Source organism: Phascolarctos cinereus, unplaced genomic scaffold, assembly GCF_003287225.1.
Source record: "Phascolarctos cinereus isolate Bilbo 61053 unplaced genomic scaffold, phaCin_HiC Scaffold_726;HRSCAF=1367, whole genome shotgun sequence".
NCBI classification, from domain to species: Eukaryota; Metazoa; Chordata; class Mammalia; order Diprotodontia; family Phascolarctidae; genus Phascolarctos; species Phascolarctos cinereus.
Window position 1 is genome coordinate 54,219,238 of NW_027556098.1, and position 27,903 is coordinate 54,247,140.

The 27,903-nt window shown below is 37.3% G+C and overlaps 1 protein-coding gene across 17 annotated transcripts in view; it reads left to right on the top strand.

Annotated features, from left to right (window-relative positions):
- Window positions 1-27,903, top strand: part of SYNJ1 (synaptojanin 1) — a 119,149-nt gene that overhangs the window by 38,125 nt on the left and 53,121 nt on the right. For 13 of the 17 annotated variants that reach the window (XM_078146565.1, XM_078146566.1, XM_020996024.2 and 10 more), the window contains 6 exons: window positions 2,852-2,913; window positions 6,304-6,400; window positions 14,820-14,989; window positions 17,032-17,113; window positions 22,271-22,423; window positions 27,466-27,631. In XM_078146565.1, the coding sequence (XP_078002691.1) occupies window positions 2,852-2,913; window positions 6,304-6,400; window positions 14,820-14,989; window positions 17,032-17,113; window positions 22,271-22,423; window positions 27,466-27,631 (730 nt within the window). The remainder of the gene's footprint in view (window positions 1-2,851; window positions 2,914-6,303; window positions 6,401-14,819; window positions 14,990-17,031; window positions 17,114-22,270; window positions 22,424-27,465; window positions 27,632-27,903) is intronic. The other 4 variants (XM_020996025.2, XM_078146559.1, XM_078146556.1 and 1 more) reach the window with 1 other exon arrangement.

A 27,903-nucleotide genomic window follows, 5' to 3' on the forward strand; every position in this document is an offset into this window, starting at 1 on the left:
TAACGTGGCGGTAGTATTGAGAAACAGATAAAGTGAGGATGAAGTGTAGCTTTTGAGCCTGGATGACTGAGAGAATGATGGTGCTCTGATCTCTGACAGGGTAGTTAAAAAGTGGAGAGGGTTTGGGAGAAAGATAATAAGGATAAAAAAGAAGTTATAGTTAAATGCCTAATGCCTCAGGTCCTTCTTGGAGAGGAAAGAAATGAGTTTTGTCCATATTGTTTCATAGGACATTTGATCTTCTGATAATGATAAGAATTTGTGAAAAAGACTGTCATGAAGATAACTGAGTTAGTTGCTATTGTAAAAGATGAAGAAGTAGAGAAATCCTATCAAGAACTTGATACAGTCCTCTGAATTAAATCAATTTTAAGAAATAACTCAGTAACTTCAGAGCAGTGATTGGTGTAAGAGAAAATGGAGGAAAAGATGGCTTGGGAGTTGAAAGCCAAAAGCTTGTAGGATATATAGGTATTTCATACTTATATTTGATGAGTATTTTCATCAAAAAGAGAGAATTAGGAGGAGCAGAGTATAGGGAACAGCACAGAAAATGAAATTTATTATATCCTGATTCGTTAATTGTGTCCTAAGATTCATTACTAATATGGCAGTCATTTTCAAGTAGGCCATCTGTGTAAGACCACTGACTTGTTAAAGCAGAGATCAAAATAAATACCAAATTAGAAGAAAAAAGTTATGGGCAATGTATAGGCCAGAAGACTTGACCTCAGATCTTTACTCCTGTGTGACACTGGACAAGTCACTTAACCTCTGTTTGCCTCAGTTTCCTCATCTGCAAAATGAGGAAAATAATGGCACCTACCCACCCCCAGCCCCCGGGGGTGTTGTGAAGATCAAATGAGATAATAATTATACAGTGTTTAGCACAGTTTTTGGCACATCATAAACACTATACAAGATTAGCTACTGTTATTATTGGCAAAATTAAAGCAACTCCAGCCTGACCTATTTAAACAAATTGCTGATTCTGAAAAAAAATGGGAGAAGGATTAAAGAACTGACATTGACACAAGGGTAATTTTCTTGCCATTACAGGCAGCAGCCACTAATTTTAAAATTAAAGTTCATCTGTACAATTTTAATAAATGCTTGTTGAATTGAATCTTATAGAAGAGGAGGGTGGACAATTTAGCGTTATTGCCTTATAAAACAATGTAAAATGATAGAGGAAAAAAATGTTCCTTCTTGGACTATCCAATTTCTACTTATTTCTAAATGCCCAGCTCAAGTACATTCTGTTTTGACCATCCTGTTCCATATGAGCATAAAAATACTCACATAATAATAAATGATGCATGCTTCATATCTGTACAACAGTGTGAGTCAATGGGAAAAATACACTGGATTTCAAACCAAAAATCTAGTTAGATAATCCTCTTTAATTTCACTCCTTCATCATCTACTCCTGCTCCCTTCCTCTGACAACCATACCACTGGTCAATTAGTCAATACCTCATGTCTGTAGACTTCTCTTACTCTTTCACCTTGAACTTGTTTGTGTTGTTAGACTATCCAGGACTGCTAGTATTTCCTTTGAAATGTAGATGACTCTTTAGTTCTTTATGAATGGAATGTAAAAAGCCTGAAATTTATCAACTTTATGTAGCATTGTCCTTCCTTGGGGTCTAAGGAACAAGAAGGAGCATAAGAAGGAGTCTATTTTTTTAAAAAATTCCCTATGGCTTTCTATTTGACCAATAGTAAAAATACCTTAGCCTCAAAAGGATCTGTGTATTTCTATTCCACTGTGACCCTGTGAAGGAAAAGCTTTTCCTTTTCAGAAGCAACAGATTTTTCTGAAAGAATTTTATAGAGACATTAGATGAAGAAGTAGACAAATCCATGGAGTTTATGGAAGAAAAGAAAGCATGACTGACTAGTCATTCTAGGATAAAAAAAAACCCTAGGAGGATAATATTGGCAGAGGCCTGGGCAGTGTCTCTGACTCCCTGGAGCCTTGTTTTCTGCTATTATTAGTTCTGAAGCTCCCTTCATATGCTCATCCCAAATTTTCCAAACTACTGAAGTGCTTATCTCAGCTTATGGAAGCCATAGAGACTGAAGTAAAGGATACCTTGTTTCTATCCCAGATACCAGGGGTCCAGACCAATATGCCCCATGCCCCTTTTTTACCTCTCTATTTATGGTTCTTTTAAACTCTTTTTGTGAACTCGAGAAGTCTTAGATTTAGAAGGGATGTCCAGTAGAGAGTCAACAACTTTATTCTCACCACCTCCTGAGATCCTTCAGGCCTTGCCATCTCTTCTGCTTTTACATCCTGCAGTCCTCTTGCACTGTCATCTGACCTACTTATGAAACCTAAGAATCTCCCAACCCTTGTCATCTCTTCCACCTTAGGACTTGAGGGCCTTTCTGTCCACCCTGCAGCTGAACTTTCTTTGTGTTCACAATTAGATTGTGAACTTCTTGAGAGCAGAGAACCATCCCACATTTCCTCTTTGAATCCTCAACTTAATACAAGATAAATTTAAGTGCTTTTTCATTCACTCATTCAAATAAAATATATTTACATGGGAGAGAAGTGTAAGCCTAAAGTTAAGTGTTCTTCAAGGTCCAAAGATTATTACTAACCTGATTAGGAAAGGTTATGTGGAGAACTTAGCATTCAGGCTAGGCCTTGGTTCCAATACTGCTTCTGACATTTGCTACCTGTGTGACCCCAAGCAAGTCATTTAATCTTCCTTAGCCTCATTTTTTTCATCTATAAAATGAGAGGCTTGGACTAAATAGTCCCTTACAGCTCTAAATCTGCCAATTTGTTACATGTACCTTTCTTATATGATTAAATATACCATTCTTTTTCAAGGTGGGATCTCATCGTGTTCGAATGTCAAGGGGATTTGAAGCCAATGCACCTGCTTTTGACAGGTAAAATTAGCTTTTATTTTAGTTTTTTTGGTAACTGTTTCCTTTTTATGAATTTAGAAACTTAAGTATTTCTTTTTAGCCAATGTAAATGTAAAGTAAAATCTTTAATTCAAGTCTTCTTTTTCCATGAACTTTCATTTAAAATGGAAGCTCCAGGCATTCAGAGCTATTATCTCTAAGGGCAGCAGAACTGGGTCTCTTTTCTGTCTTCGTTTTTGTTTTACCCCTGTATATCTTTTCTGTTGGTCCATTGTTTCTGTGTTGTCACCAATGGCAGAGGGTACAGATTTGGGCTCTTTCTCAAGAAGTAGAGCCCATGGGATTGAAGGTGGAACCAATCTTCTATAAGCTAAGATGGTATACTTTCTTCATGCAAGGAAAAAAGTTGTAGAGATGAAGCTATGTGAGCTTGCATATTTCTACCTGGAGCCAGATATTTGATGGCTTGTGGTAGCTGCTAACACAAGGCATAGTCCACAAGCTCAGTAGGGTACTTACAAAGGTGGAAGTAAAATAGCATCCTGCTGCTGCATTGATGAGAAATAACTGCTACTCACATTTCTGTAGCACATTAAGGTTTACAGAGTACTTCTCTCACAGAAACCCTGTGAGGTTGATAGAGTAACTATAATTATCCCTATATTATAAGTGAGGAAAATGAGATTTGGAACCATCATCATGCAAACAGTTAATGGAGACAAGATTCAAGGCCAGGTCTTCTTATTACAGTTTCCATCCCTGTGCCTTCCACTATAGACCACATTATCTTTCATAGTATTGGGGCCAGTGTCTGAACCCAGGTCTTCAGATTCCAAATTCAGAACTCAATCAACAAGCATTTATTAAGTGTTTACTATGTGCCAGTCACTATGCTAGACACTGAGGATACCAGTACAAAAATTAGTTCATCACTCTTTCTAAGAAGCCAACATTTTCCTAGGGGAATATGTTCAAAGATAGTAAATATAGGCTCTATACAAAGTAAGGACACAGTTGTGGTGACAGAACACTGAAAACTGGAAGAAATCGGGGAAGGCCTCTTGAAGAAGGTGGCCCTTGAGCTGCTGAGCCTTGCAGGGAGCTAGGGATTCAAAGAGATGTGACTGAGGAGGAAGCACATAGATGTGAGGGACAAAAATTGTGGCAGGAGATAAAATAGGGAATAGCAAAGGCCAATTTAACTGAATCAGAGTGTATGAAGGTTAGGTTTATATAGAATTAGCCTAGTAACATAAACTTAAGCCAAATTGTGAAGGGCTTTAATCCTGAACAGAGGAGTTCACATTTTATCCAGAAAGTAATAGGAAACCACCGAAGCTTTGTGAGTAGTGGGCTGACATGGTCAGACTTGGTCTTTAGGTATATCAGTTTGGCAGATGTGTAGAGGATGGATCAGCGTGGGGGTGGAGAAGGGAGAAGTAGAGAAGATACAATGATAAAATGGAAAAAAGCGTTGGATTTGGAATTAGAAAACCTGGAATCAAATTCTGTTTCTGCCACTTTCTTCACCTATGTGACTTTGGGCACTTAACTTCTCTTGGCTTCAGGTTTCTTATCTGTAAAATTAGAGGATAGAACTAGATAATATCTGAGGCCATTTCTAGCTCTAAATCTGTGATTTCTTTCATCTTCAAAAAGATAAGGTGAACCTGTGGGAGCTAGTGAAATCATCAAGAAAGTTGAGTGTAGAAAGAGAAAAAGAAAGGCCCTAGGACAGAGCCCTAGGGGTGTACCAGTGCATCAGGGTAGTGGAATAGATGATGACCCTTCAGACTGAGAGGAATTGATCAGCTAGGTAGGAAGGAATCCATGACAGAGCTGTGTCATGAAAACCCAGGGAGAAGAATATCCAGAAGGAGAAGAGTTGGTGTGGTCAGCTGGGTCAAACACTACTGAGAGGTCAAGATAGGTAGGCCTGAGAACAGGCTATTGGGTTTATCAATAAAAAGATCATTGACGTTGGAAATAGCAGTTTCAGTATAGTAATGGTAATAAAATTGAATTACAAAGGGAAAAGTGAGTGGAAAACAAGAAAATGGAGGCAACAAATAAAGCTTTTTTTAAAAATTTGGTGGTATAAGAAGAGATTTAAGATGGAAATTTGAAGGCATGATGAGGTCAAAGGAAGATTTTTTTTTAAAGATTAGAGATGCCTGTGTATGTTTAATGGCAACAGGGGAAGAGTCAATGGCTAAACAGAGGTTTAAACTGAAGAAAGGGGAGGTTTGCAGGAGCAGCCTTCCAGAGGAGATGAGATCAGAGGCAAAGCTACAAAACAATAATAATAATAATAATAATAATAATAATAATAATAATAATAATAATAGTAATAGCTAGCATTTGTGTAGTGCTTTAAAGTTTGCAGAGTGCTATACATATATCATTTCATTTGAGAGGGGTTGATGTTAGGAGAAAGGTCATCTCTTGAAAACTAGAGCAGAAGAGATGATTTACAGCATAGAATTGGGAAGGAGAGGAGCTCACAGTGGATGGCCTCTTTTCTCCACCTTACTAACCTGCTTATTTTACCGAAAAGTTCCTTGAGTGTCAAATTTCAGGCTATGTGAAATTATATGGGCAAAAACATTTTTGTGAATGCCATATCACACTATTTCTTAAATGGAAACCCTTCTCTTTCCTGCCACTGCCATCACTCTGTTTTAAGCCTTCAACACATCTCTTTAAACTATTATAATAATACAAATTCCTCTTCTCTCTCTCCTCTCCAGTTGAACCTTTACACAGCTGCTGAAATAACCCCTAACTTCAAGGTCCTGATATCTAGCTTCGTGCTAGATATTTCCCTGGTTATCCAAAATTGGCACTTTGAATGTGGCACATCCTCATTATTCTAATTTTCTACTCTCATGAATTAATGAGAACTATTTTCTCATATCCGCACCTATTTCTTCTACTTTTCTGTCTCTTTGAATTCTTTCCTTCTTTCAGTGCCCCACCCAAGTTCTCACACTTCTTTGAGGCCTTCCCTGATTGCCTTCTCCTCCTTTCCTTGGCCCCTAGCTGAAAGTGATATCTTTCTCTCTAAATTTTCTTGTCACTCTTTTTTGACCTTATCATATTCTGTCTTGTTTTTAACTTGTTTGTGTATATATTTGATTTCTTTTTCTCTCCCATGGGAATGTAAGCTCTATTGACTGTTCAGAACATTGGTATCCCAGGTGCTTTATACATAATAGATACATAATAAATGGTTAAATTCAAATAGAAATGAATTTGAAATTATTTTTACCCAAATTTATCGGGTCCATAAGTTAGACATACTATCATATGAGTGTTTTATATAGATTGTGGTTTCTATATATTGAATTTATAGCATTATATTAATTTATAGTATTAAGTATACTGATTTTATCTTTGTCTCTTCAATAGGCATTTTAGAACACTTAAAAATTTATATGGCAAACAAATCATTGTAAATTTACTTGGGACTAAGGAAGGTGAGGATATGCTAAGTAAAACATTCCAGGTATGTATCATTAGTTCTTCTTTTCTCTGGTTCTTAAAAATCTAAGAAGATTTAAATAACCATTATTAAATAAGATAACTAGGTGCTTAAGTATGTAAGTCACTTCCTGAGAGAAGTATTGGAAGCTATATTAATGATAATTGCAGGCACTTATATAGAACACTTTAAGATTTAAGAAGTTCTTTATATATATTTTGTTTTATCCTCCTAACAACCCTGTGAAGTAGGGCTATCAGGAGACCTTTAATTTTCATAAAGAGTTTTTCAAAGTACAGTGGTAGAAATCTTACTTAAGAAGATTGTCAGAGTTGTCCCTAATTCCCTTGATTCTTCTCCTCCCTTCACTATGTTCTAAATAGGTTATACAAAAATGGAAGAATGTGCTATTCTCCTTATTCTACTTACTTAAACACTTCACTGGGACAATGAACTCATATATATACATATATATATATATATATATATATATATATATATATATACATATATATATACATATATACGTATATATATACATATATACGTGTATATATATATATGTATATATATATATATATATATATGTGTGTGTGTGTGTGTGTGTACATCATACATTCATACTTAATGCAAGTAGTATAGGGCCTTCCATAAATTCTCCAAAGAAGATAGACCCAATGAGCTGGATACCTTGCTCTAGATCTTTTAACATTTTGTGATTCTGATATCCATATAATGAACTTAGGCTGTCATCAAAAGGTTAAAAGAGTAAAGGTAGGGAAATTTAATCCCCTACCAGTGGAATTAGTCATTTTCTCTTCCATTTGTTTTTACTTTCCTACTTCCTTCTTAGCAACCACAATATTTGGCTTTTCCATATTGTGGAAACAGAAACAAATCCTTCTCTGAATAGTACCTCAAAATAATTCCAGAGGTCCTTTGTTTTTCTTTGCATCTCAACTATTAGGAATGGGATTAGATAGCTTTATCCAGATTTAGTCAGCTAAACTTCCAAATATTGATTCTGGATATATTCTCATAGAAACTTTTAGGTATGTGAACAAAAGAAAAGAAATAACATAAAGTGGATTAGAACTAATTGCAAGAAATAACAAAACAAGGTTCAGCTTTGTTGGATACTAATCAGTCCCTCTGGGAAAACAATTAGGATGGATAAATAGCAGTGTCAGAATCACTGTCATGTTAACAGTGGTTAGCAAACAAATGAATTATAAACTTGAATTAGTTGTAATGTAAAAATCACAATTGTAGAATAGCAACAAATATCAGAAATCATGAAGGTGATAATACCTTTATTATGTACCTAGGGAAAACATACTTGAAACCATTTAAAATCTCACTATATCTTGAAACCAGAGAAAACACTAGAATTTCAAATAAAAGCAAGCAGAACCAACTCCGTAAGAATGTTATTAGCTAACATGACAAAAAGAAAAAAAACTGCTTTGCCATTTTAAAGAGGAGAAATAAATAGTGGATATTGGGATAATGGGACAATGGATAATGAAAAATTAGAAAATATTCCCTAAAATGCAATTTTATCTAATGATTAGAAGATGGAATTATTTTGCTATTTCTGTATTCATTAATAAACACTTATCAAACACCTACTAAATGCTAGGCACTGTACTAATCACCAGGGATACAAATATAAAAAAGAAAGATAGTCTGTACCTTCAAGGAGCTTGCAATCTAATGGGAAGACAGTACACAAAAGGAAGCTAAAAAGTGAAGGGTACCAGATGTGGGGTGATGGTGGAACTCCCAGAGTATTGCAACCATGTAAGAAATGAGGAGATGCAAAATAAAGGGGAGAGTAGTTAGATGGTTTGGTGGATAGAGTGCTAACCCTGTAGTCAGGAGGACCCAAGTTCAGATTTGACCTCAAACATTTCCTAGCTGTGTGACCCTGGGCAAGTCATTTAACCCCGATTGCCTTTTAAAAAAAAAAAAGAGAAAAAGAAAGAAAAGAAATGAGGAGATGCTCTGAGCCAAGCTCCCTATTTCAATGGAAATTTTGAAGTTCATAGCTTCACCCTCCAATCAGAAGGACAGAGGGGTGGTGGTGAAGTTCCATCAAGACTGATGGAATCTTGAGTGATGAGATTTTCCTTCAAATGAACTTTGGAAAGTCAGAATAGAAAATATGACATCAAGTTAAGAAATGAGGAGGAAATTAAATGTAAGAAATCAGCATTGAATGAATAAGAATAAAGATTTCAAAGTATTTTACATAACTTAGAGGAATTTTTATCTTTAATCATTTAAATGGAAAACAGAAATAACATTGACACAGACTGTAATAATTTCACCTAAAAGTAACTATGTAAATTAAGTGGAAACTAAGAAGTCAGAAAGCACCGTAGTGTACAAATATCTGATTTACTTACTAAATGAAGACAAATGGCTCAGAAGGTAACACTAGGTTAAAATATAAACTCATTTGTAAAATTTTATGGAGAAGGATGATGGTTAATTATGAATATCTCATAAAGTAGAAAGAGGCAGTAGAGGGTGAAACCAATTTAAAAGCTTAGTAAAATATCTAAGCAAAATTATCCCAAGGGCATTCAAGCCTTGTGATGGAAGGAGGATTACAAACGTAAGAAAAATAGAACAGATTTGCAAAAAACACTTGAACAAGGTTTTCTTTGTTAAGGATAGTCAAACCACTATTGCTAGATCCTGACATCACAGTCCTAAGGTGCTTATAAATGGGCCAGATGGCACTGAAGAGCACAAAGATAGAAACACCATCCAGATTGGACCAAGTATTGATATGAAGAAAGGTCCACATTGGAAGCAGTACAATTGTGAGAATATTGAGTGACTGATATACAAGGTATCTAAAGTATGGAAAGATACCAAAGACGACTTCTGCTTCCGGGAGCCAAGATGGCGGAGTGAAAAGGTAGTCGCTCTCACTCTTCCCTGTCAACCTCTGAAAACTCAGAAAATATCAACCCAGAAAAAAAAAAACAAACCCTGGAACACCTGAACTAGAAGAAAGACAAGGAGCAGCAGTGCAGTAGCCCAGCAAATGGGTCTCCCAGTGCCTCAGCAAAAACAAGGGGCCCCAGGTGGATAAGTACCCTGCAGCATTCATCTGAAAGGAGGTGAAGAAAACAACCTAAAGGCTTCCTAAAGCCCCGACCTTGCTGATTCCAACCCAACACCAGGTGAGCTGTAGGAGCCCTGAAGCCCCCAATTGTGAAGAGATCCTGAAGCCCAGGTGGTAGAGCAGGCAAACACCAACACCTGGACCTCGAGTGCCTCAGTGAGGGCGGGGGGAACCGGTGGAAACCAGCTCAGAAAACACCAGGAGTCTCGGCAATCCACGCAAAGGAATCTCCCGTGCATTAGCAGAAAGGGAGACAACACTGCAGGGGGCCCCAGGCAGATAAACATCCTGCAGCAGCCATCTAAAAGGAGCTGAAGAAAGCTAAAGGAAAGGAAAAGCAGGCAACCTAGAATTGCCTGAAAGTTCCAGCCTTGCTGATTCCAGCCCAACACAAGGTAAGCTGCCAGAAACCTACAGCCTCCAATTCCCAGCATAAGAGGCCCCAGAACGCAAAGCCAGTGACCAAGACCTAGGCTCCCAACACAAGAAGCTTGGGTCAGTACCCTCTGTGCCCCAGCAGGAGAGCTCAATCTCTTTAAAGGCCAGGGAATAAAGAAACACCATGAGTAAAAAGAAACGTACCATAGATTCATATTATGAGAAGAGTGAAGATCAAGACAGAAATTCTGAAGAGGACAACATTGTCAACAAACCCACATCTGCAACAACAAAAGGGAATATGAACTGGTCTGAAGCCCAAAAAGCCTTCTTAGAAGAGCTCAAGAAGGATTTTAATAGTCAAATGAGAGAGGTAAAAGAGTCCTTCAAAAATACAATTGGCCAGTTGGAAAAAAAATACACTGAAGAAAACAAGTCCCTAAAAAACACAATTGGCCAATTGAAGAAGGAAGGACAAAACTAACAGAAGAGTATGCTGAAGAAACAAGTCCCTAAAAAACACAATTGGCCAGTTGAAGAAGGAAGTACAAAAACTAACAGAAGAAAACAATCTGTTAAAAACTAGAATTGGACAAATGGAAACTAATGTCTCTATGAGAGAGCAAGACTCAGTCAAACAGAAACAAAAAAATGAAAAAATCGATGAAAATGTAAAATACCTCATCAGTAAAACAACCGACCTGGAAAATCGACTCAGGAGAGACAATTTAAAAATTATTGGACTACCTGAAAATCATGATGAAAAAAAGAGCCTGGACAGTATCTTTCAGGAAATCATAAAGGAAAACTGCCCAGAAGTCCTAGAACCAGAAGGGAAAATAACCATAGAAAGAATCCACCGATCACCACCTGAAAGAGATCCCAAATTGACAATGCCAAGAAATATAATAGCAAAATTCCAAAATTACCAGATGAAAGAGAAGGTGCTGCAAGCAGCCAGAAAGAAAGAATTTAAATATCATGGAACCACAGTCAGGATTACACAGGACCTTGCAGCTTCTACATTAAAAGACCGCAGGGCATGGAACATGATATTCCATAAGGCAAAGGAGCTTGGAATGCAGCCAAGGATCAATTACCCAGCAAAAATGAGCATCATTTTTCAAGGGAGGAGGTGGATATTCAACGAAATAGGAGACTTCCAAACTTTCCTGATAAAAAGACCAGAGCTCAACAAAAAATAATATGAATCTAAGGACTCAAGAAGGACTTAAAAAGGTAAATGGGACAGAAGGATACAATATGTTGTTAATAAGGGGGGGGTGTTTAAACCCCTACAAGGGAATATGAGACTTGCAACCCTTGAGAACTGTATTGTTATTACACCTTGTTAAAGGAGTATACATAAAGAGGGTGGATATTAGTTGACTTTGATGTAATGATAAAAAAAAATCTAATCAAGTGGGTTAAATGGATCCAAATAAGTGGATCAATCTAATCTTAGAAAAGGTACTGAGAAAGGAGGAGGCAGACAAGGGTAAATTACATTACAGGAAAAGACACAAAATCCTATTACAGCAGAGGGAAAGGGGGGGAGCATTGTTTGAACCTTACTCTCATCAGATTAGGCTCAAGAAGGGCATAATATAATCAGTTAGGTATAGAAATCTAACTTGCCCTATAGGCAGTAGGAGGGAAAAGGGGAAAGAAAAGGGAGGGGGAAAGAAAAGGGAGGGGGAAAGAAGGGAGGGAAGCAGCAGTAAGACTAAAGGGGAAGAAAAGGGAAAGGGATAATAAAAGGGGGAAGGGACTGAAGGAGGCAGTGGTCAAAAGCAAAACACTAGTGAAGGGGAGAAAGGAAAAAGGAGAAAGAAAAGCATAAAAGGGGGGAAAAGGATGGAGAAAAAGACACAGATAGTAATCATAACTGTGAATGTGAATGGGATGAACTCTCCCATAAAACGGAAATGGATTGCAGAATGGATTAAAAACCATAATCCTACAATATGTTGTTTACAGGAAACACATTTGAAAAAGAGTGACACATACAGGGTAAAGGTAAAAGGCTGGAGCAGAATATATTATGCATCAGCTGAAGTAAAAAAAGCAGGGGTAGCAATCCTGATCTCTGATAAAGCAAAAGCAAAAATAGATCTAATCAAAAGAGATAAGGAAGGAAACTACATCCTGCTAAAAGGCACCATAGACAATGAAATAATATTACATTAAATTGAAAAGTTTTTGCACAAACAAAGCCAATGCAACTAAGATTAGAAGGAAGGTAGAAAATTGGGAAAGAATTTTTACAACCAGTCTTTCTGATAAAGGCCTCATTTCTAAAATATATAGAGAATTAAGACAAATTTATAAGAACACAAGCCATTCCCCAATTGATAAATGGTCAAAGGATATGAACAGACAGTTCTCAGATGAAGAAATTAAAGCCATCTATAGTCATATGAAAAAATGCTCTAAATCGTTATTGATTAGAGAAATGCAAATCAAAACAACTCTGAGGTACCACATCACACCTATCAGATTGGCCAACATGACAAAACAGGAAAATGATAAATGTTGGAGAGGATGTGGGAAAATTGGAACGCTAATACATTGTTGGTGGAGTTGTGAAATGATCCAACCATTTTGGAGAACAATTTGGAACTATGCCCAAAGGGATACAAAAATGTGCATACCCTTTGATCCAGCAATAGCACTTCTAGGGCTATATCCCAAAGAGATCAAACAAATGGGAAAAGGACCCACATGTACAAAAATATACATAGCAGCTCTTTTTGTGGTGGCAAAGAATTGGAAATTGAGAGAATGCCCATCAATTGGGGAATGGCTGAGCAAGTTGTGGTATATGAATGTAATGGAATACTATTGTGCTATAAGAAATGATGAACAGGCTGACTTCAGAAAAACCTGGGAAGACTTATATGGTCTGATGCTGAGTGAAGTGAGCAGAACCAAGAGGACTTTGTACACAATAGCAGCCACATTATGCAATGACTAAGAATGTTAAACTGAACCCTTCTCAGCATTAGGATCTAAGACATCTCCAGAGGCCTCGGGATGGAAAATGCTGTCCACATCCAAAGAAAGAACTATGGAAGTCGAATCACTCTCACTTATTTTTACCTTCTGTTGAGTTTTGTTTCATCTTTCTGATGGTTCCTCCTATTGGTTTTAATTTTTACTTACAACTTCACTAATGTGAAAATATGTTTAATGGGTATGTAAATGTAAAGCCTATGTCAGATTGTGCGCCGTCTTGGGGAGGGTGGGGGGGAGAAAAAGGGAGAAAAATTTTCAACTCAAAAGCATATGGAAAAAAAATTTTAAAAATAAAAATTTTAAAAAAAAAGAAAGATACCAAAGACATGGGAAAAAATCTCACACTTCCTTAATACTTAAAAAGGTGGCCAAGAGATCAGTAGCTCATCCATCTATACAAAGTCTTGGGAATCATCTATCTATACATAAATCAAGGGCTTCTTCCTGGAGAACATTAGTAGGGAACACAAAGTCTTTCCACAAGCAATAGTCAACAATAGACTACATCTTTACTGTTATATAATTAATTAAAAGATGTATGGAGTATAAGATCTTATTGTGCCTGTTTTTGATTACAAAGAAAAGCACTCGATATGGTAGAACAAAACAATTTAAAATCTCTTTTACAAAAAAGTCTCATGTCTTTTTTTTTTTTTTGGCTAGGCAATGGGGTTAAGTGACTTGCCCAGGGTCACACAGCTAGTAAATGTTATGTGTCTGAGGCCAGATTTGAACTCAGATCCTCCTGAATCCAGGGCCAGTGATCTATCCATTGCGCCATCTAGCTGCCCCCTCATGTCTCTTCTTCAAGATCATTCAAGATTCTCTGGAAGATTTAGCAGAAATGACTATCTTCAGTGATCCTTTAATACATATCAGGCAAGATTAAGGAAGCTGTATACCCAGCGCGTGGGTTTGCATTGTGATGGACTCGCTCCAGGGCTGAGGTGGTGAAGTACTCGCGGTGCAGTGTTATTCATTGAAGAGAGGCTCTGGAGTCAGAAGACCTTGTTTCAAATCCCACTCTTACAGCTCACTGTGATCATGGTCAGATCATTGCACCTCTCCAACTCTTAGTTTCCTCATTTGTAAAATGAAGGCCTGTACTTTGATGGCCTCAGACGTCCCTTCCAGCTCTAGATCTATGATTTTTTTTATTATTCGTTGAATATTGCAGAGCCTCCCTGGGAGAAAGGTTTAATCATTAAATGGAGTTTGGCCTTTGTCTCTCCAGTCAGGAAAGACCAAGAGGATGAAGAATATTCTTGCCCAGATTTTAACACACCATTTGGATGAAACTTCTCTGGCAATACGTACATCTAAAACAGTACAGATGCCAAATTGCTGAGCAGAGTTGAACAAGAAGAAGAATATGGACTGGATTATTTTCAGGAAATTATAGGGCTCTCTTACTGACTCTTGGCTTCCCATAAAATCAAAGAGTATTTTAGAGTATATGAATGAAGCAGTATTAATTTGTACTCCATTTATTCAGCTGAAAGGCTTTTTACTTCTTAGAGGGGAACCATTTGATTTTTATGTCTATCTTTAGGTGTATCTAGTTATTAAACTTTCTGAACAAATTGGTTTAAATTAATTCTTCTATTGATCCTGGCCAAAATAGCATGTTGGGTTCTGTGATATTAACAACATCATCACTGAAGGCATTGGAGACCACATGAGTAGTTATAGTTAGATACCAGATTAACAGGTAATTTTTCAGTTTACCGTCAGTATACTGATTTTATGACTACTATGAAAATTGGAATGGTTTGAAGATAGGTACTGATTGGACTTTAAAGAGATAGGCAAGCTTTATGGCAATATAGAAGTAATCTATCAGTACTTGATTGAATCTTTGTTTATGAGTTCGTATTTTAATAACATATTTCCTCTTTTTTTCAGAGCCACTTGAAAGCTTCTGAACATGCTGTTGATATCCAAATGGTCAATTTTGACTATCATCAAATGGTTAAAGGAGGAAAAGTAGAGAAATTACATAGTATACTTAAGCCTCAAGTCCAAAAATTCTTAGACTCTGGGTTTTTTTATTTCAATGGAATTGAAGTTCAAAGGTTTGTTTATTTTAGTTCTGTATTCTTTAAATTAGAATTAAATTATAATTTTTAACTGCTGTTAAAATTTTTATTAGAATAAATATTTGCAACAAACATTTCACTTATGTTTGCTGATCTTTTATTCAGTTCTGTGTTCTTTCCATTTTCATTAGCAATATAAAGTTGTGCTTCCAGTTACTTTCAAAAAATTTTTAAGTTAAGCTAAGGATGTTTTCCTTATCTGGGTGTACAAAACTGAAGTTCTAATGATTTCAGTTTTTCTTTTTTGCTAAAATCATCATTTTCTAAGATATACTTAGGGAGGATCTTTAATGAGAAAAGATTAAACTATTTTTTACTCTTATGATCTAAAATAATGGTGTTTTTATTATTGGTGAAACAGTATGGTGATAAACTCATTCAACATAATAATATCCCGATTCTGAGCTTTTCTATTTTATAGAAAGCATTAAGTACTGATCCTTTGGAAAAAGGCATATGTTCTCTCCCCCCTCCTCCTCCAATCCGCCCCCTTCATTGTATGGCAGTTTGAATATCCGACTTGTGAGTTCCACTCATCCCATCATAGATTCTACAAAGTAAAACTTATTCTCATGAATTACCTCAGTTTTATTATTTTAATTACTTTGGTCGCTTATATTGTGTAGTTTATAAAAATCAGATTTAGTGTGCTCCTTTCTTAAACAAAAACTTATATTTTAAATCGTAATGGTCAGATTTATGTAGCATAGGACTTCCCTGTTGCATAGGTAGCTCAATATCAAGGGAAAAGACAAGATAAAATGGTCTTTAGCTGATCAGCATTGGAATTAGGTCTGTTTTAGTCTCCCTCTCCACCACATACACAATTTTTGCCATTAAGTAAAGTATATCAAAGTGAAAAGTTAAGATAGAAACATTAAATTAGTTAGGTTGTTCTTTTTTTGTTTTTTGTTTTTTACTGGACTGTGATTTCCATCAGTTTAGGGAGCACTTATGAGCAAAATATTTATAATATATCCATTATATCTGAGGAACTTTTGCCAGATGACTATGAAAATGAACTGTTGCCTTGATGTCAGTTTTTAATTTAATCATTTTATCTTTGGAAATAAAAAAGGAAAGTGCCATGAGACATAAGTTCAGAGTAAAATTCATTGGTAATCATGTTTCCAAACTGGGACTGTTGTGGATGAGTCTAATACTTGAAAATGATATTCTGATTCTGTTTAAATTTTATTTTGTATCAGCGGCCTGGAAATTGTTCAGGCATAGCTAGAATTTTGAAAACTTCATAACATGAAATATGAGTATATATAAGTATTTTTGTGTATGTATTATCTAAGTTGAACAAAGTAGGAGAGTTAGAAAAGAAAATCTTGCTGTGAAATGGCAGAAGACAAATTTTCCTCAGTGTAAATGCCAAATCTCTAATTTTTGTATAGCTGTCTAGCTACAACTCACTTTTTTGTCTTTTATTTTAAAATTTTTATTGATAATTTTAAATTTCCATATTGATCATTTCTAAATGTATTCCTTCCTTCCTCACCCTAGAGAACTTAACTTTGTGATAATTTTTTAGAGCCAGTTAAACTTGACCAACTGATAAATCATCTGTGTCTGACAACCTCTTTAATATATCATACTCGTAACCCCCAACCCCCCATTTTTCTCACCAACAATGGCCAAAATTGGTAATTGCAATTACAGCGCATTCAGTTTCTTTGTTCAAATTGTTGTCATTGTATAAATTCCTCATTCTGCTTACTTTGTTCTTCTTAAATTCATACCGATCTCCCCATTCTCTCAATTCCTTGTATTTGAGGTTTCTTATTACACAATGATTTTCCATTAAATTCATTTAACAGAATTTTTGTGTAGCAATTCCCAAACAAATGTCTTATTTAGCTATCCCAAAATTAATGTGACCCACTAGCCTTTAAAGATGAACATATGATGATAGTGCTATCGAGTAGATTATCTTGATTTTCGTCTAACCTTTGCCTTGTTTATGTTGATAAATTTTATTGATTTGTATTATTTCACTTAATTTGATATAGATCTCAGAATGGTACTATTCGAACAAACTGCTTGGATTGTCTGGATAGGACAAATAGTGTGCAAGCTTTCTTTGGCTTAGAGGTAAGAAAACCTTAAAATACTGGTATCCTGAGTTTGCAATCATATAACTTTCCATTAATGTTAACAATGAATTATATTCCTATTCAGATATTTAATATACCAGCTATGGTGTAGTGAAATGAGTTTGAAAAAAAAGTGCTAGGCTTGGCTGTGTTACTGGTTACTCCAGTGAGTCACCATTTCTCTGTTTTGACTTCCTTATCTATAAAATTAGTGGGTTAAAACAGATGATCTTTAAGGTCCCTTTTAGTCCTAACATTCTGTGATCCATCTATGAAGTATATTTTTAAAATATGCTGCTAAAAATATATACATTCATCCCAAAACATGAAGGGGAAGGGGGTGTTAGGGATGTAGGACCCTTGTAAATATGAAAAACTGCAAATAACTCTAGACCCCACCCCCAAACCTTCATTTTTAATAATTCTGATCATATTTAACACACAAAACAAAACTACACATAAAATAGTTGCAATTAATGTGGGAGAGAGATTAGTATCTCACACACTATGCAGAGTCTTCAGAGCTGCTGGTGTAGCTGCAGCAACTGCTTCATAAATTTCCTTTTCCTACCAAGATAGAACAGTCACTTTGAGAGAAAAATCACGTAACTTGAGTCTGGATGGTAGAGAGACAGAGTGGGGATCCTGTAGTTATTTAGTGAACTGAAACTTTTAACAAAATTTAACTGTTTATAATAAATTTATGTATGTATACTTATGGTAGTAAATGATATATAATATTTATGCATTTATGATTTAGTAAAAAAAATTAGTTTCCTTTACATACACACGTCATCCACGATTTTCTGCAGTACACTGCAAATCTCCAAAAATTCCCATTTAATTATTGATGACCAACCTGTGAGTAACCAAAACTGGGAAATGTGAAACCCAGGAATGTTGAGGGATGATTGTAATAGTATTTTATACAAAATTACTTAAAATTTAATGTATCATAAGATCATAGATCTGAAGTTGGGAGGAGCCTTAGAAATAACCTAGTACAACTTCTTCACTTTTGTTGTTGAAACCAAAGGTTGTGATTTTTTCCAAGGTCCACACAGAATGGGGATTTGCCTGTCATTCCTGCTTTCAGCCCAACCCTCACAGCCATTATCTGAGGAAATAGCTCTTAGTGGAAAAGTGTCCAGCCATCTCTACCAACTGACTTCTAATCTAATGCTTTGTTTTTTAGTACTTTCATCTAGATAGTTCCTTTCCTGCCTCCATTTTCTTATAATATCCTTAACAGTTTCAATGATTATTTGTTTTGATATTCTTTTGAAAAACATTATTTTTCTTGTGCTGTCAGTATTACCTTTAATACATTTGTCCTGGGAATTGGGAGAGGATCCATTTTCTTATGAACAGACCTAACCCTAGTGTTGCACATCTGTGAAAACACTATGACAATGGCTATTAAGTGTCCTGTGCTGTGGCCATCCTCACCAGCTGCCACTCACAGGACAGACAGGACATCCTAGCTAACACAACAAGGCACCCTGAAGGAAACAGGCAAGTCATCTGCTCTCAGACCATGGTGATCAGCCCAGGACCCTGAACCTAAGAACCTTGGGAATAGCAGTGTTTGTGTGTCTCCCCCCCCCTTCCCCGAAAACACTAGACTTACTCCAGTCTAACCCCACAACCATCATCTAAGGGGAAAGTCATTGTGGAGAGGGAGCTCATCTTCCTCATTACCATGAGCAGCAGCTGCTAACCAGCTGCCACCAAAAGACAGACAGGCACCAGAGCCTTGGGGGTGGCAGCATTCCTGCAGTCTGTCATTCCTTCTCCAGCCTTGTCCTCACAGCCATCATCTGTGGAGAAAGGTCCAGCCTTCTCTACCAAGTGCTATCCATAGGACAAGTAAGCCAGCTTAGCTAAAGCACATATCACCTGAGGAGCCATGTGCCAGCAGGTAGCTTGTACCAGACAAGTCAAACCACTGCCACTACCTTGACCACCATCTCCCCTTATACCTTGATGGAGGCAACCCAGGACCCTCAACCCAAAAGTCTTTGGAATAATAGTGCTTCTAAGCTTGTTTTCCTCAGCTATCATCCTGAAATCAGCCCTGTGGTGATACAGACTGGCAATTGCTCTTGCAGGTACTACAGCCACAGCTACTAAAGACTGAGAAAAAAAAATTATGGCACTGTCAAATGGTTCAACATCAGAAACTGACATTACTTTATCAATGGAAATGATACTAAACAAGAGGTATTAACATCTACTTAGCTGCTGTACTCTAAGCATCATGGGACTTTTCAGTCTAACCTACAGCTGAAACCTTCCCTGTCTGTTGTCTCCTCCATTAGAATGTGAGCTCCTTGAGAGCAGAAACTGGCTTTCTTTTCTATCTCCAAGCACTTAGCACAACATTTTGTACATAGTAAATGCTTAAAAAATTGCTTCATTTATTCTTCCATTAGGATGTGAGCTTCTTGAGTGCTTGACACAATAGTAAGTACTACTAAATACTTGTTGCTTGTTGCTTAATTGATAGTCACCCAGCTTTACCATCTCAAGACATCCAAGTGTCTCCCTTATCCCCCACATCCAGACATTTGCTTAGTCTCATTGAATCTACCCCCATAACTTCTTTCATATCCATAGTTCAGGACACATCTCTTTGCTCATCACCTCTGACCCATTCTATTACAAGAGCTTCATAATTAGACTTCCAACTTTTTTTCCATCTTCAATCCATCCTCAGCATAGCAACCAAATAATCTTCTTACAGTATGATTGTGTCCATAGCACTCTCCTGGTCAAGAAGATCTCCAGTGGGTCCCTCTTGCTTCTGGGATGAGATACAGATTCTTTAGCTTGGCATCTAAAACCCTTCACGGTCAGGCAGCTGCCTCTCCAAGGCTATTTTACTCTGTTCACCTTCCCATTCTATTGTAACCTCTAGCCAAACTGGCCTGTTTGCTCTTCCCCAATTCTGCATTTTCTCTTCTTCTCCAGCTTTTAGAATGCCTAGCTTCCTTCTAGGCTTAGCTCTTGTGCCATCTTCTGTGGGAAGCCTTTTCTGATTGCCCCCTAGTTTTATGGGATTGTCCCCTAGTTTTAAGGGCTTTCCCCCTCCAGTTATCCTGCATCTAATTATCTGTTTACATTTTGTATCACCCTATTTGGACATAAGCTCTTTGAAGGTGGGGATTGGTTTTGGTTTTGCCTTGCAGATCCTTCCTTGCTTATGATTGGTGCTTAGAACGGAATTTTCAGATATACTTATTCATTCTCTGAGTGGCTAGAAATTTAGTGCTTTCACTTTATGTCAGTCTACTTTCTCAGTCTTTAAAAAAAAATGTTAGGTCAACTGAAGCCTTCTACTAAATGGTTTTATTTTGCTTATTTAACTTTGAGCAGTTAACATTTACATTACAACAGGATCTTGTTCAAGTTTGTTCACACTTCATTCAGTTGGTCTTTGTACTTCTCTAAGTCTTTCAGTTTAGCCTATGAATTTTCATTTGGAGTGTTTCTTGTTCTTCCTTAGATCTTACTTTGAGGATCTGCTTGCTGGTGTTCTTCCTCTAGGTCTTTTAATATTCTGTAGGTTTCAAATGGACTTAAATTAAGGGTCCCCAAGCAAAAGTTTGGGATTTCTTAACAAATCTTCAAACTAGTTACTATTATCATTCTTTTTTCTGTGCCAAGATTCCCAGCTAGTTAGTCAACAATCAGCAAACATTTATTAAGCACCTACTGTGTGCCAGGTAGTGTGCTAAGCACAGAGGTCATAACCCTTTCCTTCACTGTGCTTAGAGACTTTGTGGCCACATTTACTCTTTCTTTTTTTCCATTCTCTACTCTCCTGGCCCTTCCAGAGCTTCTGACAAAACAAAACTAGGAGCCATGCCCTCAACATGGTCTGAATGTTTATCTTCGATAAACAACTTTCTTAAAATTAGCCATGATACCTGCATTTCAAAGTAGTATGGGAAGATACTAAAGAATGCTGAATAAATGAGATACAGTCAGTGAAAATGTACATGGCGCCTCCAGTGGAGTGTGGGGAGAGGAAGGGTCAGGGACCTACCCGGGTTGTCCTGCTGAGTCTCCCTGTGACAGGAGTATCAAACTCACTGCTGGCAGCAAAAGTCCCGAGTAAGCTGGAACCAGATTAAAATGCAGTTGGGAAATGTTTAACAAAATAAATAAAAATACAGTACAACATAATGTTAATTTGTGATTTTGTGAGTCAATCTGTACCTTCAGGGACTCCTTTCTAGTGAGTTTGACACCACTGCTCTGGAAGGGAGAGGAAAAGGTACCTTGCCACTCAGTTTGGCCTGCCTGGCCTCCTCCAGGGAGCATGGGAAAAGTCGAGGAGGGTGCCCTAACCTCAAGCATCTTCTGCTTGATCTCCGTCCTTTGGAGGAAAAAGGAGAGTAGCTCACCGTCCTCTGCTGTCATCTGCCTAGTCTTCGGCCTAGTCTCTAGCCTCTCTTGGAAGAGAAGAACATTCCAGTCTCCTGCCCCTATGGTGAGGAGAGAGCTCCATTCTGGCAATTACATTTTGGCACCATATGTCTCCTGCCTGGGCTTCAGCCTCCTATGGGAAGAGGAGAAGCACCTTCCCATCCTATTAGCCTCCCTCCATGAGGGGAGAGGGCACCATTCCATCAAGTTTCCAGCCTGATCAGCTGCTTTGGGTTGAGAGTGTCTGTGCTTCTGTTTCTCATTTCTTGCTCCCTCACCTGAACTGCCCAAGGCTCTGAAAGGACCCAATCCTGAGGTCCTAACACTTGAATAATCTTCCTAAAGTTTTCTTCTAGTGATTAACAACCTCTTCCCTCCTAAGACTCTGACTTTCCCTTATCTGAACACAGGAGGATAGTGGCATCTTTGGATAGTTATAGGAAGAAAAGAGGGTTTGTGGGGAAAGACATGAGCCCCCTTTGGGTCATGTTTTAAGATATCTGTGGAATCTCCAGTTCAAGATGCCCAGTGGCTATTGAAGGCGTAAGACTGAAGGTTGGGAGAGGGCTGGATAAATAGATGTAAACATCATTGGCATAAATACTTTTCCTATAAATAAGTCAGGAGGCTGTTTCTTTTTCACTTTAGAGGTAGTATTTGAAACTATCAGATTGTAATATAAAATCTGTTTTTCTGTAAAATTTCTACTTTTCTGTTTCAGATGCTAGCCAAACAACTGGAAGCTTTGGGCTTAGCTGAAAAGCCTCAGTTGGTGACTCGTTTCCAAGAAGTTTTTCGGTCAATGTGGTCTGTGAATGGTGACTCAGTCAGCAAAATTTATGCAGGCACTGGAGCTTTGGAAGGCAAGGCTAAGGTAAAAAGAGCAAAAAAAAAGAGAGATTTAAGGGCGTTATATACAATAACTTTACACTTTCAATGTTGACAAATCCAATTTTAGCTCAGCAAGCATTTAGATGCCTATTATGTGCTATGCACTGAGAGTAAAAAATCAAACAGTACTCACATTCAAAGAGCTTTTTATTCTACTAGGAACAGCATCAGGTACAAATATAGATGAATACTATACGATATATCATGTATATGTATGTATAAATATATGTGAAATAAATACAAAATAATTTTTGGCTGTGTGTGTGTGGTATGAGGTATACTAATAACTAGAAGGGGAAGCATCAGGAAGCTACACTTTAGCTGAGCTTTGAAGAGACCTAGTGATAAGTCCAAGAAATAGAGGAAAAGGAAAAAGAATTCCAGGTATTGGGGCAACCTTGTGGTAAGCCATGTAGGTAAGAAATAGAATGTCTTGTATGGGAAGCAACAAGTAAACCAGTTTGACTGATGTGGAGGGCATGAGGGAGAGTCATGTGTAATCAGTCTGGAGATATGGGCTATGAAGGCCTTTAAGCGTGTTTTATCCCTAAGGCAACAGGGAGCCACTTTTTCATCAGGGGAGTGACATGCTGAGACTTGTGCTTTAGGAATATCAATCCTAAGGATAATTTCACATGTATTTGGGGGACTAGAAATAAGATCACTTAGGAGTCTATTGTAATTGTGTAGGCAAGAAAACAGGATGGTAGATGTCTAGGTAGAAAGAAGGGGTTGGATGAGAGGATAGGAATCAAGAAGACTTCACAATTGATTGGCTATGGAGAGGTTAGGGAATAGGAAGAGTTACAAATGATTCTGAGGTGAATCTGAATAATTAGAACAATGGTGGCTTCTTCTGCAGAAATAGAGATCACCATCTGATCTTCTACCACCATATCTTTGTTCAGCCAAGCCAACATTATATCAGTATAGTGATGGACATCAGAGGGGAAAAAGGAAGAGAACAAGCATTAAGTGCCTACTATGTGCCTGGCACTGTACTAAATATTTGACAATTATCATCTCATTTGATTGTCACTATGACCCTGAGAGATAGGTGCTATTCTTTTTATCCCCATTTTACAGATGACAAAACTGAGATTTGAGAGAAGTTAAGTGACTTGCCCAGAGTCACATATCTAATAAGTGTCTGAGGCTGGATATGAACTCAGATCTTCTTGACTCCAGGGCCAGAGTTCTATCCACTGTCATGTAGCTGCCTCATATTGAATTTTGATTGTATTGAGCACCTGGTTACCCCAAGGCTAGCCCTTAGAAAATGGGGACTCTTTGAAGCTTTTGCCCATTAAAATTAGCAATATGAAGGAAAATTCAGTCATTTCTGAGAAAAGATGGTGAAGGTGACCTGGAATGTTTCCTAGCTGACAGTGTTTCCTCACCTTCTGCCCACCACAGCAGGGGGCACAGAGGAAAGGGATGCCTTTTTTCATCATCCCCAGAGCACCGTTTTTTTTCTGGTGCCCCAGTGGCTGTCCCATTCTCTGCTTCAAATGTCACAAGTGGGTCTGTTCAGGCCTTTGTAGGAGACTGGTAGGGAAGGTCTATAGCTAAAGCCTGACATTAAAAGTCAGGATCTGTACTTCTGACACACATTGGTCATATAGAATGGAGAGGTTATGGTGGAGGGACATAGATCAAGTCACCAAACCCTTTTATTTTAGGACTTTAACCTCTTATGCTCATAAACCATCCATCTAGCTAATCCTGCAGGGTAGGGATCTCCTCTGTTTCCCATTGAGAGGACTCACCATGTGCAGCCAATGGTGTAACATCCTCAGGGTGCCAGATCCCTCCCCCCCGCCCAGTATGTGGTCATCTGGCTTTGGACCCACAGCATTGCCCTTCCCGCACTTGAACCCCAACATCAACCATTAGGATCCAGTCCAGCTGACTAACACCAAAAAGTTGTATCCACACTTAGCTCACTCTGAGCCAGTGAATTGGGCTTAGGTACCGCAAAAAAAGTGCAATTTAAAATCTGCTTACAAGATTTAAAAGGATACAATGACCGATTCATGAGGTTCCCCTTCACCACAGTGGCAATGCTGGATCAGAAAGACAAGAAAGTTGAAATTCTCCCAATCCGCACGAGCAGCACCTCCTCATAAGCTAGAATTTTTTATGCCTCAGTTGACAGGGAAGCCACACCAGTGATTGAAACCCTCATCCATCATAAAGGAAAAAAAAATCCTGAAGACAGCGGCCTGTTTTTAATGGGAAACCAGCCCAGTTTAGTTAACAGTTGCATCTTTCATCACATCTCGGTTCATAGCCACGGCATTAATTCAGGCCCTCCTTGAACTGTCATGGCCTCCTTGTTAGTCTCCCTCTCAGTCACCCTGTCTCCTATCTCTCCCTTCTTCAGTTGTATCTCTACCCAAATAGTCTTCATAAAGACACAGGTTTGACTGTCACTCTGCTCAAAAACCTTCAGTGGCTCCCTGTTTCCTCTATATAAAAGTGCAAACTTCTTGACCTGGTAATTAAGACTACCATAGTCTGGCATGCACATACTTCCTAGCCTCATCTTCCGTGTGATAGATATGCAAACCGAACTGGATTCCTACCTGTTTTTTGAACTCAACATGTAACCAACTTTGCCTCTACTTTTGGACTAGCCATCTCCCATGATTAGAAGCACTCTTTTACTAATTGTGTTTAAGAACCTTTATTTTCCTTCAGTTGTGACCTCCCTAAAGCCTTTCCTGTTTCATCTGGTTCTTGGTGGTATTTCCCTACATAGATATTTTTAGAAAACTTTTGAGATTTCCCTTTCCCCCTTTCACTCTCTACTTTCTTAGATAATTATTATTGCTATAACATATTGTACTGTACATCTGGGATCAACACTACATAGAATTTCATTTCTGCTAGGTAGAATATAAACACCTTTAGGATAGGGCTTTAGGAAAATCATTCCTAAGAACAATTTCACATGTTTAGGGAGACTAGAAATAAGAAGATTACTTAGGAGTCTGTGGTAATAGTGTAGGCAAGAAGGGATAGAGTACTAAAATAGGGTGGTAGGTATCTAAGTAGAGAGAAGGGATTTGGATGAGAGGGTGAGAATCAGCAAGACTTCACAATTGTTTGGCTATGGTTATGCCTTAGTTTTGTATTCCCAGAGCCTTGCACATAGTTGGTAATTGATAAATGTTAGTTTAGTTTAATTTAATTGTCCCAAGGTATGCCTTCCAATATAGGCTTTAAAGTGTTTTCTTTACTTTTTTTTTAAATCATCTCTTCTGATTTTAAATACTTTTTGCCTGAAATACTGTGCCATCACTCACGGATGTTTATCTTTCTCATGTTTTCTTTTGGACAGCAGCATGATAACCATAAAAATATACATATACATACATACATATACATATATATGGTAATATTTGTGTATAAATCATACTCTTCTTAATTTTCCTAAAATCTAATCTCAGCTGCTCTTTCTTTTGCTTTCTCTGGGTTCCTTTCGATTAACTGCCTGACTATGGTGAGTGTCTTTTTCAATCACATTGTATATACTATAGAAATTCTGTTTTTAAGAACCAAATTGAGTGTTTGTCCAGTTACTTCAGCCTTCATTCAGTGATGTGATTTTTAAAAATGCTTTTGACTCTTTAACCTGAAAAAAGCATCTTAATACTTAGAAATGCTCTCTTTAAAAAAGCTAAAATTGAACATTGAAATTTTCTGAAGATTTTAAAATGCAGGGACCAGCCACCAAAATGTCCTTAGGACAAAACTAAATCAAATAGCATAGTTGATCAAACACATAACACTTTTATGTGACTAATGACTGTTCAGTAAAGATTATGTTAAAAAGTCATCTTCTTTGATATGTAGTTTACTGTATTTTTTTTTTGTTTGGGGGGGATTGGTTAGGCAATTGGGGTCAAGTAACTTGCCCATGGTCACACAGCTATTAAGGGTCAAGTGTTTGGTCTGAGGTCGGATTTGGACTCAGGTCCTCCTGACTTCAGGGCTGGTGCTCTATCCACTGCGCCACCTAGCAGCCCCAGCATATGTTTTTAAATAGCAAAGTGATGTAGTAAGAATGCTGAACTCAAATTGGCAAATACCACTGTGCCTATTAGCTGTGTGGCTTTGTTCAAGTAACTGAATATCGGTTAGGCCCAAGTTTCCTAATAATGAGACAGTGAGACGAGGTCATTCCTGAAGTCTGCTCTAGCTCAAAAATTCTTTGGTGGCTAGTAATATGTACATTCCCTACCCCTATTCTAACCCCAGCCTCCACTAATGAATTGTTTCAATTTAGGGAACTTAGCAAGTCATCTCTATATTTATTATCTTAGAGGGTTTCTAGGAGAGACTTCTTAACTGAGAGGTTAAGTGATTTGACCATGATTACACAGCTAGTGTGTGTGTCAGAAATAGGACTTGAACCCAGGTCTTCTGGTTCTAAGGATTTGATGCTATTTCTCTTTCACTGTTTACCTATGGAACAAAATGACAATATTTAAGTGAGGATTACATAAAATATTTCTGTAAGCAACTTCTAAATTTCTTTTTAGAGTTAAGTAGTAGAGAATGTTTATATTGAGAATTCCTACTCTAGATTAGAATATCTTTTTTCTTTGTTTTTTAGCCCAAAGATGATGGTTTTGGAAGAGTCTGTAAATACTTTACATCCTTGAATTTCAGGACCAAGGAGACTTTTTCTTTTAAGCTTCTTATTTTTTAAAGCATCTACACTTTTTAGCTGCATTATCATGAGGAAATTTGGTACTGCACAGAATCCATTATTACCTGCAATATTTATGTTTAACTTATTATACTGAATTTTTATCACCTTCAAATTCATCTTAATAAAAAGATGACAAAGGTTGAAATGTTATGATTAGAAAATAAGTGGTAGACTTACTTTCAAAACAAAAAATTTACCTTGTAATTAGTATCCTCATGTAGCTAAACTAAGTTTCAGACTGTCCTTTTGAGTTACAGTAATGATTTTTTACTTAGGATTCATACATATTCTTTCCTCCACAGTCTGGAAAGTTAAAAGATGGTGCTCGTTCTGTAACCAGAACAATTCAGAATAACTTCTTTGACAGCTCCAAGCAAGAAGCCATTGACATTTTGCTATTGGGGAGTACTTTAAATAATGACTTGGCAGATAAAGCCCGAGCACTACTAACTACTGGAGGCTTACGAGGTATGTGCATTTGTCATCTTATGTTTAAAGTATTGTTTTATGTACTGGTGGAATTGTATTTTCTGTCCTGAAAACTCACGTAGAAATAATATGTAAAGTTTATCTTTCGCGTATTTCTAATAATTATAATGGAGTTAATTAAAATATAGTTAAATTGTTTCACTAAGAAAATAAATTCAGCATTTCTTTAAAGAAAGCTTTCATTAAAAATGTAATTTTACTATTATCGTTGCTAAACCACAAATTGAATCATAGACATTTTTGTTGCCTGT